Genomic DNA, 15,787 nt, shown 5'->3' with positions numbered 1-15,787 from the left:
TATGTAGTCAGTTCACGCTGGTGGCGCTATCACCATGTGTTGATGGTGAGCTTGATTGAATGACTTACTGGTTGAAAGGACATTCAAAGGCCTCGAAAAAACTTAGTTTCTTTTCAGTCGGAGCCTCTTTCTGGATATTGATAATTCCGTGATTTAATGTAATTTGTTAGCTGTTAGCAGGGTTTTTTGACATACAGAGTGCACAGGACAGTCGATATAACAAGAGGCAGCATGTGTGCAGCAGGCACTTATGCATGTCAAGCTTGGAACTGCCTCGTGCACAGGGAGCAGTTTTATGCGAGTCACAAAGCAGCCACACAACCATTTTTGGAGCAATATCAGTAAGCAGTGCTGGCTGTTATGAGCTTAACATTCTGACATAGCATGTGCACTTTTACAGATGCTGTAATGGCGAGCTCCACATTAATTGTGGCCATCCGTGGTTCTTGTGTACACATTCAACACACTCTACATGTGCACACGAGCATTTCTGTTCCCAGCTGTCCTGGAGGTTGGTCTAAGCTACGGCCTCATCCTGGGAAGCAGAATACCATAATTACTGTACCACTGCAGCGAGTGAAAAAGTAGGTCTATGCCACGTTTGCCAATACAATGCCTATTAATTCTCTTTGGCGTCCCATCACAAAGCAGCATAAGGGGTCTGTCCATAAAGTAATGAGAGTGGGTCTGGTAAAAATAATTTATTGATCCTATCGTTACATATTAAGATTCTACAAAATAGATTCCTCGGGCATCAATACACTGCTTCCAATGCAATTCCCAAACTGCAGAGGTTCAAGTCGGCCGCCATGACCACTATCAGACAGCCCTTTGGATTGTAGAACACTGTCGAAATGGTCACCTTTATGGCTTCTCTTGTTCTTTGGGAACAGGAAGAAGTCTGCCGGGCTCACATCAGGGCTGATGCGACCCTTATACAGCCCCGACATAAGCCCTGGCCGAAGACTTCTTATTCCCAAGGCTCAAGAGAAGCCGGAAAGGTCACTGTTTCAACAGTGTTCCCACCATCCAACGGGCTGTCACAGAGTCTCAGAGTGGTCATGGCGGCCGACTTTCAGGGAGCCTTAGCAGCATGGGAATCGCATTGGAAGCGGTGTATCGGCGGCCACAGAAACTATTTTGAAAAATTTTAATACATTCCGATTGGGTCAATGCATTCTTTTTTTACCGGGCCCAGTCTCATTACTTTACAGACAGACCCTGCAGACCAAAACAACCTCACATGCACACACATACATGCACACACATACAAACTAACCTGCCGCACTGTGACAGGGAAGTGTCAGCGTAGGACCACCACCTGGGATTGGGTGAGAGACTGCCGTGTCAACAGCGGGGGTCAGGGTAGGTCACGATTGTGGGGTCAGGAGGGAGTGAGGGGTGCAGGCTGTCGCGGTGCCGGGTCAAAGGGCGCGTGAGCACGTGTCAGCCAAAGCACACCAGCACCACACTAACCCCCGAATTGAGCAGCGTGCGCAAAGCAAACAGCAACAGCAGGTGCGGGCACGGGAGACAAAAGAAAAGCCCTGAATGAAGTTTGAATGAAACAGTTAGGACGTGCCACCACTGACAAATTAAAAACGTGCATGGGACCTTTTTGATGCTATTGAACAGCGAAATAATGATGTTCATAACTAAGCCAACGTTAACTCTTAGCTACAGTTTGCACTTCTCGACACTGTCTCAAAACTGACTGTTTCTTTCCTTGTTTTCATTAAGTCAATGATATAAACATTGTTGTCAGAGAATGATGATAACAACGGATGATTAGCATTGAATTATAGCTGCTTTGTACCTAAAAAGTTGTATTCATAAGCTTCTTGTATAAGTACATCTGTTATGTAAGAGACTTACTCCTGATGCGCAACCTTTTCTGTCAGTAATCATTATGCTGTTTTGCATTTGAATTGTCCCATTCAATGTTCTTGGCTTTGTAAGTTTATTTGTCTTTTGAAATTTGCAAAAGCTTCTCTTAAAAAGTATTTGTATATATGTAAATAAAAAGGAAAAGAAAGTCTACTGTACAAAGCACCATCACCTTGAACACGCTGTTTCCCATCACCACTCACAAGTTACACACTGCGCACAGTACATTTGCGTGAGAAGAGGTGAACACTGTTGCCACAGCAAAAGAAAGAAAAACTTGAGGGACACTTGAGTTTCACCTTCAAGAGCAGAGCGGAATAGCGTAATCGAGGCCCCGTTCACAAGTCACTCAAGAGAACAGTAAAATGAGATTCAAGTGCCCTAGTACAACATATCTTTTAACACTTTCATGACCGCGGAAACATCGGTTGTTTTTGGCTAGTCCAGGAAATATTTTTTTCCTGCCACAGAATATAAATGATGCTAACGTGTAGGGCATCAAATGATAGAGGAAGAATTGGTCTTTGCAACAGTATTAATTCCAAACAATGGATTTATTTCGAATTTAATAAAAGAATGATCAAACAAAGAAAAATGCATCAAAAAGAAAGGATTCATAAAAATGTCAATGCTACTCTGCAATGGTTAAACATTTAAAAAAATCGAAATATACGTTTTGAACGCAAAGCCCTCGTAGAATAATAGTGGAAATATAAGCTCTGTAAGTGCACAGAATATTTACATAAATACAAGAATATAGGCACTAGTGCCCATCATGCCACCGCGTGATGCAGGTTCTCGACGCAGTGAAACAAAGGCTGGATGCGCTTGTTTCGAGAAAAAATTTTTTATTTCTGTTGAACTTTCCTAGCATAGCTTGCAGTTCTGGTATTTTTCAATTTTCCTGCGTATTTGTTGAAATGAACAGTGTAGCCTGTTCCAAATCTGCAAAAATCCATAATTGTACCCTCATTTGACCTCTTTCTCGCTCATATACTGCCGAATACCATACAGACCTTCACATTTCACCATTTTCTCATCCACTGAAAGGTTCCGACGGGGTTAAAAGATAGCGTAGAAAAATCGTTCATGCGTTGCAATAGAGAAGACACGGGGTGAAGATTCTCGTGGGATGCGACGGTCGTCTTCTTCAGATCAGGGACACTGAAGAAGCCTCGAACCTTTTCCGTGGCATCACTGACGGTGGACGAAGGCCTGGAAATATGTGTCGTCGACACCAACACCAATGCAAGCGCGGGACTTCAACGATTACTACCATGTACACATGGAGTGAGACGAACTTGCTCATCTTCTCTTCAGTAACCTCCCTCCATAGATCCGTCCCTCTCACTGTATGCTGGCTTTTCAAAAGTATGCATCCACGCATACTTATCTGTGTGGTTGCATATCTCTCTGACGACTTCTGCAGTAAAAAACAACACGAAGACGCCGCCGCGCAGTACACCGGAGCGTTGGGTCAAAGTGTGCTCCGCGCCGTCTTCGCGAAGAGAACTGCGCTCTTTCTGCAGCTGGCACCAAATGCTCCCGCCCGAACGAAGTTAACACCTTGCAGATAATAGCTGTTATTTTTAGAACACACTGGATACGTTTACATCGACACGCGGTAGTGATAAAACGACCCGAGGAGAAGACGAAACTTACGGCGGATAGCTGCTGATGTTCCGGGGAGGTTTGACGCCCTTTCGCCGTCCGTACTGAAGCCTGGCGAATCGAAGTCGTCTTCTGTGTCTGTGGTGCTACCATCATCCAGAGATTACCGCTCATATTAATCGGAAACCGTCGAAATTCGCCGTTTCTGTGGAGCACCCGCGAGCGGCGTCGACGCGAAGTCCGAAACAACGAGCGCTCACCTACCCGACTGCGAACGAGCTTTAAAAATCTCCCCGCGGTGGAAAAAACAAACTCGCAAACAAAAGTGATAAAAAACATGTTATTTTATGCTTTGTATTGCGTTAGCTGTCCAGAACCGCTCAGAGAGTGCCAAAACTTGATCTTGAAGTCATCGATAACATACTATCGATGGGAATAGGCGCGGTCACGAAAGTGTTAAGAAAGTTTTGTAACATGCGAGCCATACAGATGTGGTAATTCGCCAAGGCCAGGTTGCACATCTAGGAACTAGGAAACAACAAAAACGTGTGATAATGTACATATTAAACACTAAATACTCAAGTGAACAATTTTAACAAAACAATTCCATAATATAATGTCTGCTTGTTTACAGACATTGAGCTACCTGAAACAAATAACGCACGAAAACTAAGCATGCTCAAAAGGAAATGCCCAGCATAGTGTTGCTTGCGGTACTGTATTTTCTCGCATACAACCGATACCAAAAAATGGAAAAATGTGCTTTAGAAAGTGGGGGTGCGGGTTATACGCATTTTTTTTTCCTTTTGCAGAGTTAGAGTTAGGGGTGCGGGTTATATGCAGGGGCGAGTTATATGCAAGAAAATACGGTAATTGTAGACTAGCACTGCAGTTTAAGAAGTGTATAGTGCCTGCTTGTAACTTAGCTTCCCTGACAATCATTCCTGCTCAAGAATAAGTGAAGGAGATCAATAAGTACACAAACAAAAATAAAGCTACAGGCACGAACATTTACAACTTATTCCCACAATACATGAATGCCTAAAGGTGTGGGCCAGTTGGTATAACATGTTTAAGGTTTGAACTGTGCATGTGTATCGTGACAACCCCATCTTTTTCATCTTACACTGTGCTATTAACCATTATATGGTTGTCATACAGGCACTTTCAATCGTGTTCCGAGCCCTGATCAGGATAGAATGTCTCTACTGAGATTGGCTCCCTTCCTTATCTAGCACAAATAAGCCAATCACAATATAGAAACTCAATCCAGATCAGGCTGGATCGCAATCAAAGTTGCCACAGGTGACTGCTGTAAAAAAAAATTCTTTTGACAGCTGATTGTTCTCAGCACCAGAGGTCCGTCCCTCTGGTAATACTATGGCACATTTAGGTTATCATTTAAAAGTGCTCTGACTGTGTTTGAAAGTGGCAAATTCAACAGCTTTAAACCTCTAAACGCAAACAAGCAGGTACGCAAGCCATGTTCCTCCTTCCATATCATGCATTTGCCCACTTATTTATTAAGCAGTAATGCTTATTGCTCTTATACATCAACTTTTCAGAGCCTCCGAAGCGCTCTGAAAGAACCACCCCAATTGTACCATTAGTAAGAAGTTTGCTAAATGATGACACGGGATGGAATACTGGGTAAGTTTTTATAGACTGATCGTGGCTAACAGTGCAACTAACACTGACGAAGAAGAGAAGGGGATGCATGACACAGCACTGACTTTCAAATGAAGTTTTATTGAAGAAAACGAGACCATAAGAACACGAATTTAGCACCTTGTAGCCAACCTCGCCTTTGCCTTTTATAGCCTTTATGCAGAGTATTTTGAGTTGATAGACCAGGGGTTTCAAACTCACCCCTGGTAGCAGGTCGCAGTCGTGAAATTTAGTCTCCCGATGGGCAGGGATCGTGAAGAAGGTTGAAAGCGGCGGGGGGAGGGGGGGTTGAATGACATACCAGCTAAAGTTTCTATCAGGAACAAGGCCTTTTCTATATCTCATGTATGGATCATTTCTGAAGTGACATGGTGTCAGGATCCGAGAAACATATTGATACTGATTTTCATAATGACTGGATTCTGGACACCGATTCTGAAATGCAGAGTTTTTGTTCCAGGCTTATGTTCTTAAACATCGTGACCGGATGGGGTCCCTCATGAAAAAAATGCATGAGACCAGTTATGTCTGCATAGCTCATGAACATACTCATGAATGGGACGAAAACATTCGTCTGCTGGACGGGCCGCTAGCGAATGTGGCCCATGTGTTTGAGACCCCTGTCATAGGCTATAAAAAAGGTCAAGGCCGGATTGGTCACGAGGTGCTCAGTTCTGTGTTCTTATGTTCTCATTTTCTTCAATAAAAGTTCAGTAGAAAGTCAGTGACGTGCCGGGTGTTCCCTTTTCTTCTTTGTCAGTGTTAGTTGCGATGTTAGGCACAACGAAATGACGATGTGTAATCACTGGACAAATGAATCAGCAAGCAAACCACAACTCACAGTCGGCACGCATGCCCATGGACAGGCACTTGTGCAGCCGGCAGTACTGGCACCTGTTCCGGTGGTGCTTGGTCACCTGACAGTCCCGGCTGCCACGACACGTGTACGCCAGTTGTTTGCGGATGCTGCGCTTGAAGAAGCCTTTGCAGCCCTCACAGCTCACAGCGCCGTAGTGGCGGCCCGACGCACGGTCCCCACACACCACGCACTGTTCGATGACGTTCGACGCGGGCAGCACGGACGCAGCCGCCGTAGCACCGCGCCGTGGTTCTTGCAGCTCGTGCAGCCGTAGCGCGAGCCACTCCGCACCGAGCGCTGCGCCGTTTTCCTGGGTTTCGCCAGACTCAGGGCTTCCGGGGCTGCTCCCATTGTCTGCGGCAGCACATTTTAAGAAAAAAGCCTGATCGTTCGAACATGTTGTGGTGACGTGCAGATAAAGGGGCCCTGTGACACAAATCAGGCATGTCATTTTCACTGTGCCTTCGGTTACTGGGAGTGTGGCGATATTGCAATGCAAGCAGGAATGCTAGAAAGAGGGCAGTTATTGTAGAGGAACAGTGCGAAAGATGAGAAGGGAAAAAAGCACACAAACAACCACTAGAAGAAGCACTTCGTTTGGTTCTTCTAGTGCCTTTTTCTGTCTTTGTCTTTTGTGCTGTTCCCCAACAATATGTTCGACCAACTAGCCGACAAGCTACCCCTTTAAAGCAGTTTTAACTTTATTTGAACGGAGAAACCACCTTCTTCTCCAACTACTGCGACACAAAACGGCAGTTTTTGGCATCAGAAGTGATGTCAGTGGCTCTGCATGTTGATTGGCTTGACACGCCAAGTCACACCCAACATTCGTATAGCCAGGCTACCCTGTTGTGTGCTAAAAATTATAAAAACATTCTTTATACATCATCAGATCCAAAAGGATTTCTGTTTTTTAAATATCACATTTTTAAAACAATTGCAACACGACAATGGGTGCACTGTGCAGTGGGTTGCAGAGGCCACCATGAGGCGAGACTTGTGGTATATCTATATAAGAGGCGTGCAATGGTCGAAAGCAACCAGTGAAGTCAATGGCAGAACTAGATGTGAAAGGGAATGTTTTTCGTGTCATCTGCTCAAGTTTTATGCTTTGGAGACTGATAGCTTCAGTTCCCATGCACCATTTTTATATTAACTTTTTGGCCCCATCTCAGTATTCCATACTACACACACTCCAGTGCTAAAGAAGGTAGTCAAAAAAACATTGCAGGGCCCCTTTAAACAATGAAGTGGCACACAAACAAAAAGGGGATAACTCAGCTTTTTAGCGAGTTATAAACCTTTGTATCTCTTGTCCCTTGTCTTGCGTTTGCGATTAGCACCGTTATGAATTGTCCCAACTAGCCTAAATCACAAAAGAATATGTAATGCAAACTTCGTTTTCTTTAATTTTACATTTATTCCCCAGCACTGAGACTTCAGCATGACATTTTTCTCGTAGTGAGGTGCAGGAAAAGTGACCAAAACTTGCCAAGTCTGTTGTAACTTATGACAACGACTCTACTTAATTTCTTTTTTTTTTTTGTACTTCCTCTTTTTGGCATCCCTTTAAGTAAAAGAAACAGAAACTGCTCAAGAAAAATATGTAAGTACCTGATCCCCCAGCCAGCGATGTCGGGCTGTGCCGCTCCTCCTTCACATCCACAACGTCTACGCTGTCTTGAGAGTCCACTGAAGCCATTGGCTGGACTCCTTAAGTGCTGCTTTCAGCACTCCATGCTGCCCCACTTGCCTGAAATGCTGAAAGCAGGCAAAAAAGAGCATGCAGCAGATGTTGACGACTTTCCATGCAAACCATAAGTACAGCACAGGTTTGAGTCAGTACAATGCTTTTTGCTGCCCAACCCCAATGGGCTGTGGTAGGCCATGTACCTTTACACATTCAACAAAATGTTGACGTGCACCCTCTTCCTCTGTTTTCCTCACCTTCCCTCTCTCTCAATGCAGAGTAGCAGGCTAGAGTGTACTGGCTAACACTCCCAAGATTAGTTCTAGTACACATAAGTAACGAAGAACTTGAACCTGGATGGCAAAACGGCACCGCAGTATCCCAAGGGTAAAGAAATCACAATTGGGAGATGCGTAAAGGCACTTTTCTGAATTAGTTGACAAGCAAGTGGCATGAGTTTGAGCGACAATCTATTTGTGGTCAAATGCAGAGACAGAAATTATTTAGACATTCATTTTTCTAATGCTTTTTTTATGCATGTAATCACACTAGACGTCACACCACGTGAATTTGGCAACGAGCGGGTGGTTTAAGACACCGCCCATTACAAAAGCACGCAGCCATTTGCTCATCATCAGCCACAGCATCAACAACAAAAGTGTGCAGCTGCATAGGCGCGCTTATTGCCTTAGGGACGCTTAGTGGGCACTTTGGAAATGTACTTGCAGTAGGCATTCTAGGAGCATTTAAAACGCCCAATATTATGTGCACAGATGGTCGTTTCTTCGTGGCAGGTGTCCACCAAGAGGTGAAGTGAACGAGACCAGGGTTTGACTATGCTATCGCATTTCGCTCTTGAAGGCAAAGCTTAAGCATCCTCCAAGTTTTACATGGCGTGTTCCTGTTTATGTGCCAAAAAAGTACATGCAGCTAGCAGTGAGAAAGAATGAGGTGTCTAAAAAATTTGTTTAATGCCCACATGCTAATGCATTGATAATAAATTCTTTATTACTGACTGTTGGTGCGGACACTCAACACTAATATCAGCGTGGTATGTGAACACACACCATTTCACACAGCTCCTTCATTTGCAAAATATGTGCACCTGTGAGAATAAGATCTCGCAATGGTTCTAGCTCTTAATGGTTACATGTTAAAGGGGTACTGACACCTTTTTTCGAAGGAGAGTTTACACTGCCATACATATCTCCTATATGCAGAGACGGCTCTGAGCAAGTGTGAAGCTCAGCCAATGCTGATATTTTAATTTGATATTAAGTCAATTTTTCCATGGCGCACCTACTGACATCGACACTAGCTTGACGTCAGGCTACAGTACAAATTCTGGTGACTTAACGCAGCAGTCTGGCTTGTTGTGATGACGTCAGGTACCGAAACTTCCAAGATGGCCACTTGTACGTCATCAAAACTTCCAAAATGGCTGCTTGTGCGTGGAAACGTCACTCCATATTGTGCGAGCACGTGACGAGAAGTTCATACCGTGTTGTGACGTCAGGGTACAGTAGGAACCGAAACTAGCTTTTAAAAACATACTGTAATTACTTTTTCAGGGCACGCTCGCGCTTAACACTACCTTTTCTAGGCTCTTGAGGACTTGACCTTTCATTTGACGCAAAAAAACGACAACTGAAAATATTCGTGTCAGTACCCCTTTAAATGCATGTCCTATGCATGAACAGCTGGTATAGTTTTTATTCTATGTTTCTTGTGGACACTTCATGACATGCAATAAGTGCATCTAGTGCACCGAGAAGGTTTTTTTTCTTTTCTTTTTTTTTACACACAAATATGCGCAGCTAGTACATATCCTGCACGCAAGGCGCGCGCGCCTACTCAACAAGTCAGGGCCGCACTTGCTTACAGCAGCCGTTATATTCGCAATCGGTCTCTCTCCCTCTCTCGAGCGCGCGCGATTATCAAATACTCTATCGAAAAAAAATAAACCTGCCCTCCATATGCCAGCCGAGTAATAAAAAAGCCCCTGCAGTAACGCGCCGCGCAGGTCAACGTCAGAAGAGATTGCAGTCGGCCGCCCCAGCTTGCGAGCGGTAGGGAGAGCTACCATTCAACACGGCCGCGCGTGTGGCGTTGCGTGGCTAGCGCGACCTCGGAGCGGCCAAGCGCTCTCTTAAAATCGGTCAAGGCCGCCACAAACGCCGCAGCGCGCGCCTTGTCTTCTTCTTCCTCTAAAAGGCCGTGGAAAACCTCGCCCCTAACAATCTCGTCGCCAGCCCGCCAGTACACACGTCCTGTAGCCCTGTAGCGTTCTACAGCAGCGCTCCTGGCGGCGCACAGCTGCAACGGCGACGAAGTGCCATCAAGTTACGCAAGAGCGATTTCTTCGTCACTGAACTAAAAACGTGCATTATGTCAAAAGCCCGTCGAAGATAGCTCGATCGCCGCCATCATGCGGCAACGTTCGCGGCGGCATGACATGCGGCATGACCACGCGGGCGCATGTGATTGCAGCTGCGTCCACTCTAAAACCGCGCAGGGGGGGGGGGATTAGCTGACGCACACGCGAGACATTCGCATTATTTCAATTGCGCATTCTCAAACTGTCTGTTTTCGCGAAAGGCGCGCGTGCGAAGGCTCGTATTGAAGCGCGCTTACTTGCATTAGGCAGTTTTAGAATAGGGTAAACTAGTGCGACGTCAGGCTATAAAGTATCAAAGATAGCGTTCGTGGTTACGATACGCTCCTTCGTTCATGGTGGTTAAAGAGATTGCGAAACGTGGGTACTCAGGCGGTTAGCGTATGACGCATGCGCAGCGGCAGCAAACGCAAAGGATCGCGTACGCAAAGATTTGGGTACCTTATTCCAAAACTATTAGGCAGTTTTAGAATAGGGTATACGCAAAGCTAGCGTTCGGTGCGTACGTACGCTATTTTAACGTGGGTACTGTATGACGCATGCGCAGTGGCGACGAACGCTAACGCAAAAGCTTTGCGTACCCTATTCTGAAACTATTTTCTGCGACCGCCTACGCTGCACGCTTTTAGAGAGAGCACTTCGGTGGCCGCCGCATTCGGAAAGGAAGAATCCGAAACCAAGACAGCCGAGCGGGAGAGAAAAAATGCACCTCCTCTCCTCCTCGTCTCTGGGAAAGAAGAAAGGATAAGGGCCCCCGCGTAAAGAAATGCGCGGGGAGAGGAGGATTAACTTTGCGTTGGCTGGCTGGACACGACGCGTGCTTTGAATGGGAAATAAACGACAAAAAATCAACAAGAAAAAAGGCTGGAATAAAAAAAAAGAAGTGCGCATAACCCGGCGAGGTCGACTGGTCGGTCGCTTGAGCGGCGACGCGCGGCGTCGACTTCGCCATGGCTGCGTGCCCCCATGCAACGCTCGCCCGTACGTCGTGTACGTCAGCCGGACGACGAAGCGCTTTGCTGCGCGGACAGCTCTTTACGAAAGGGCAGGACAGTTGCGGATAAGGGCCACGTCATCGAAAAGCAGCGGGAGCTCAGACAGGTGCACGCGTCGCCCTTCAACCTGGAAGTCGTTTATCAAGATCCTGAGAACTGTGGTCAGGAAGTGACCCGCTATATATAGTCGGTATAGTTCATACTAGCTTGTGTGGCCGCTCGTCTTGTAGAAGTCCGGAGTCACTCTTTGCGTTAATCCTTAATATATATATATATATATATATATATATATATATATATATTCCTGGCTATTCGGTCAACAATAAAAAGTCAGTGAAAACATTTATTCTGACGTTCCGGCCAGGGACCAACCTTTACCAAAAATTTTAAGACCAGACCCCGGCTGAAACGTCAGAATAACTGCTATATTTGTTTTTCACTGTCTTTCTAATTATATATATATATATATATATATATATATATATATATATATATATATATATGCATGCAACTGAAGATACACACGTTTACCAAACAAAAGCAACTGATAATTCATTAACGTTGCGGCTGAAAGGAGAGAGCTCAGTGGTGGCATACCCGTGCACAGAGCAACCCAAGTTCTAAAAATTAATTTCGACATCCTCATGCACACCTGTGCGCTATATTTAAGAGAAACATCTGATTGGTGTTCTAGAGCTCATCGCAGGTGAGGTTTGGCACAGAATAAGTGGGGAAAATACTTATTTTGTCGACATCATATAAACTGTAGGCGCCATATATTATAGCGCATTTATATTCCCTCGTGCATTAGATGATGTCGTCATACCGACTTGAATGGTGTATCCCATAAGTGTGGCCGTCCCTGAACGTTTTATTCCGTTTATAGGGGCCCCTCCGGATATTCGTTTTAACGGGAAGCACAGCGGTAACCCTTCGGTAAAGCGGGAGTCGGCTGGGTGCGATCGAAGTTGACGCGTATGGTCGTCGATAATATATATGCGCTTTATATTTTATTGAAAAATACACACAGAGTATTCTATTTTTGAGTTCATTCACAACCACGGACTTGGAATGTCTTTGATCTTTGTTGAGGAATTAAGGAAAAAAGTGCAACACCGTTCGTGTCCACAGGCTATACACTTTAAGGTATGAAATGCATACGCCATTCGATGATTTAACAGCACATTTAAACCGAGGGACGCAACATCCTTCAGCCTCACATTTCACTAAAACAAAAAGATGACTGAGGCATAACTCTGTGGTGTACGTTTTCCGTTATGTTACGTAGGGAGTCCAATTAAACAGGCAATTAGGTGAAGGAAACCATCCCAGTAAAACACGAATGTCTACTAGCTAACCGTAGACTGCTAGCTATATCTATTAGATAGCCATAGAACGCTAGCTATATTTATTAGATGCTATGGATGCCATGGAATTGGTAATACCATCGGGCGCGTAATCGGGAAGGTTGCAGGTTCGGACCCCGCCGGCGGCAAGTTGTCTTTTCGCCCACTTTACTTTCTTCACATCTTTATCACAATTACAATGATAACATTTAAAACGGTACAATTAACGTCCCCTATATCTTCTTTAGCTTTATATCTGCTGGTTATCATTTAGATACCCAGTGGACATTCGTGGTTTACTGGTATGGGAGATATTATAATTGTCTTTTTTAACTGTAGTGTAGTAATTATATATGACGTAAATTGAAATGAAGTGGACGTCTAAGGAGTATAACATTTATACAAAAAATAATAATAACCACCCTCACTCCCTCCTACGTATGGCTACTTGCACACGAGGAAGTGGAGCGTCATCATCAACGGGGTTGACAAGACGGGCGCATTTCTTACGTTTTGTTTCTTTACTGTCTTTCTTTAAGGGTTTCCCCCTTTCACTCTAGCCTCGGGAGTCCTTTCCTCCGGCGGTGTTACGAAAAGGGTTAAAACGGTACCTCCCCCCCTCCCCACCCCGCGCGTACGCACGGGCACTGCACACACGCAAGCTCGTCGCTTTCTTGAGAAGCCCGCGCGGCGTGTGCGTTCCCGACTATTTCTGGAGTTGGACCCTGATCCGCGAGCGAGTCTGCGACGAAAGGTTGCAAGAGAACGCGAGAGGCGGCTAGCACTCAGAGGGCAAAGCTTCTTCCACTTCCGTTGAATAAGCAAAGCTAGGAGCTCCCAGCGCGCGCCTGGTTCTTTTCTTTTTTTTCTGTGTTTGTCCTTTCTCCACACGCCCTTCTGTATTTCAACTTTCGCCCCGGAAAAACGCGCACTCCGTAGTACGTGACCGCAGAAGAGAGCTGCTAGCGTTCGTCGTCCCAAGTGTCATATACGACGCCGCCTCGATTTTTTTCTAAATGCCAAAGTTCTGGCTGACACTCGACGCACACCTGTAAGTCGAACGGTCGTAGGTCATGCGAGCGTTTAAGGTAGGCATATACGCTTGAGAGTCGCCGTTGTTACGCAAGCGTTTTACGTGACCGGATATGCGCGTAACCACCACGGCATCGCAATAATCGAAAAGCGGAGCTTAGGATACCGCGCCACGCTAGGTCGGTTACTAAATTACGCAACGAGAAACGCCGAATTGTACGACTACGTTTATATTTGGCACCGTGGTTTCACGAGGTGCAGATTTATCGTATGTCGCACGTGTAATTGGATAAATATATGCATACCGCGATCTGGGCACACTTTCCAAAACATATATCGTTTTGGCGACTTGCACGAGGTTCATTATAAGGGCGTACATAACTAAGGAACGCAATAAGTACGTTTGGCACTGCGAACCACGATATGTAACGTCCACAACTGAAACATCCCGCAGGCACGCACTTCCACGAGAGATTTTGAAGATAAAAATAGCACCCGCAAATGAGCTCGGACTGGGAGCTAAAGTCCCATCGAGCGAAAAGCGTATAAACATACACACTGCACAGTACTGCGAAGTCGTGCTGCGTGTGACCTCAGCTTCGATGCAACGTTTTTTAACGAACCCGCGCCTCGCAACACGCGACAGAGCGAGCACCCGGGGTTGACGCACTCACCTGCTCTCGTGGTGCTGGCAGCGCGATGACAGCCGGAGTCGTACTACGGGTCAGCACGGCAGCGCGCGTGCAGAAAATTGACGCGTGCAGCTGCTAGCGCAGAGCTCGCTGGCCCTCCGCCTCAGGCCGGTTGTCACAGGTTGCACGGGCGACTTTCCTCCAAGCGCAAAGGGCACGGCGACCACACAACTGACCTTGCCTGCTGCGCCGGCGGTGTGACCCCAAGCGAGTCGTCGTCACGCTAGGCGGGCGGCGTAGCGGTACCCGCGAACGCGGCGGCTTGTTGCTCCGGCGTCGGCGTCGAAGTGTCCGCGACACGGGAAGGTTAGAGTTCATGACCTTTAAAGCCACTGCGCACGCAAATCCTTAGCAAATATCCCATTGGCCTGGCCGACGGGAGACGTCACAGCGACGCGGGAGGGCCCGATCTTTCCGGATCAAACACCCGAAACCTCGTAGATTTTTTTCGACGGGCTTGGAAACGGAAGGGTCGAAGAGTGTCGAAGTTGTGCCAATGCGTCGGGAAGTCGTGGCGTGTTTAGGGCGGCGTTTCTGAAGCAGCCCAACGCATGGCTTGGGAGACGAAGACTTCGAAAAGTGGTGAATGCCGCACCCATTCAAACAGACCCTCCACTCGGCATTTCACGCGAAAGCGCCGCTAGCCTTTTTCTCTCTCGCTCGCGGTGCCGTTGGTGCCGTGCCCGTGGTGGTCAAAGGCCAGCCCCAACCAGGCCTGGACATTTCGGAGTTTTTTTTCGCGGGACCCATAGGGAGCGCTGGCTATCACGCTACTTCAAGCCTGCTAACTTTGATGTCGTTTATCTTGACGGTTCTCAAAAACTGGCGCTGCTGTCGAGAGCCACATGAAGGCGCCATTTTAAGAAAGTCAATATGTTCTAAGCCAACTAAGTTTACTAGATTTTAGAACACTTCAAACGAGACATGCTGCCTCATTAGAGGTTCCAATACAGAGGCTCGAAAGTAGCAATACACACTGGCCTCTTCAGGATGACTTCACTTTTAAAACATTCTAATTGGAACTCCCGTTTTGCTTTCAATAAAATCCAAGAAATTAGATAACAATGACTAAACATTCTGGCTTTAGAAAAATTTATTATGAAAGCTTGGAGGCATAGTGCAATAGAAGGTACTGGTCCACATAAGAAGCTATAGTTTAATAAAAAGACGTATTTGTGAAATATGACAAGAGCCAACTGCTAATTACTTGCCCCAACCGATTGGGTGAGACTAGGTGGAAAATAATTACTGTAGAACGCACATCTTGGCACTCCGCACTAACTGCACGAAACCCAGAAGTTTTTCAGCGGGGGAGACAGAAGGTTAGAAAAATATCAATGTCGGAGTGCCAACATATAACTGTTGGGGTTTTACATCCGAAAACCACGATACAATTATAAGGGACGCCGTAGCGGAGGGCTCCGGAAGTTTCGACCACTTGGGGTTCCTTAAGGTGCACCTAAATCTAAGCACACGGGCCTCCAGCATTTCTCTCCAACTGAAATGCAGCCATGGCAGCCAGGATTCGATCCTGCAACCTTTGGGTCAGCAGGCAAGCACCATAACCACTAGACCACCACAGTGGGTGTCACTCGGAGTGCCAATGCGTCGA

The 15,787-nt window shown here is 46.2% G+C and overlaps 1 protein-coding gene across 1 annotated transcript in view; it reads right to left on the bottom strand.

Moving 5' to 3' along the window:
* The window catches only part of LOC119407114 (orphan steroid hormone receptor 2), a gene marked incomplete in the record, with an annotated part of 24,222 nt that extends 9,359 nt beyond the window's left edge, over nt 1–14,863 (bottom strand). The window contains 3 exon segments of the mRNA XM_037673973.2: nt 6,008–6,379; nt 7,640–7,786; nt 14,158–14,863. Of these exon segments, the coding sequence (XP_037529901.1) occupies nt 6,008–6,379; nt 7,640–7,727 (460 nt within the window).
* Nucleotides 14,864–15,787: the final 924 nt, after the last annotated feature.

This window comes from Rhipicephalus sanguineus, chromosome 10 (assembly GCF_013339695.2).
Source record: "Rhipicephalus sanguineus isolate Rsan-2018 chromosome 10, BIME_Rsan_1.4, whole genome shotgun sequence".
Taxonomy (NCBI): Eukaryota; Metazoa; Arthropoda; class Arachnida; order Ixodida; family Ixodidae; genus Rhipicephalus; species Rhipicephalus sanguineus.
The sequence above is the reverse complement of the archived record's forward strand: the minus strand, read 5'-3'. Positions and strand labels throughout refer to the sequence as shown.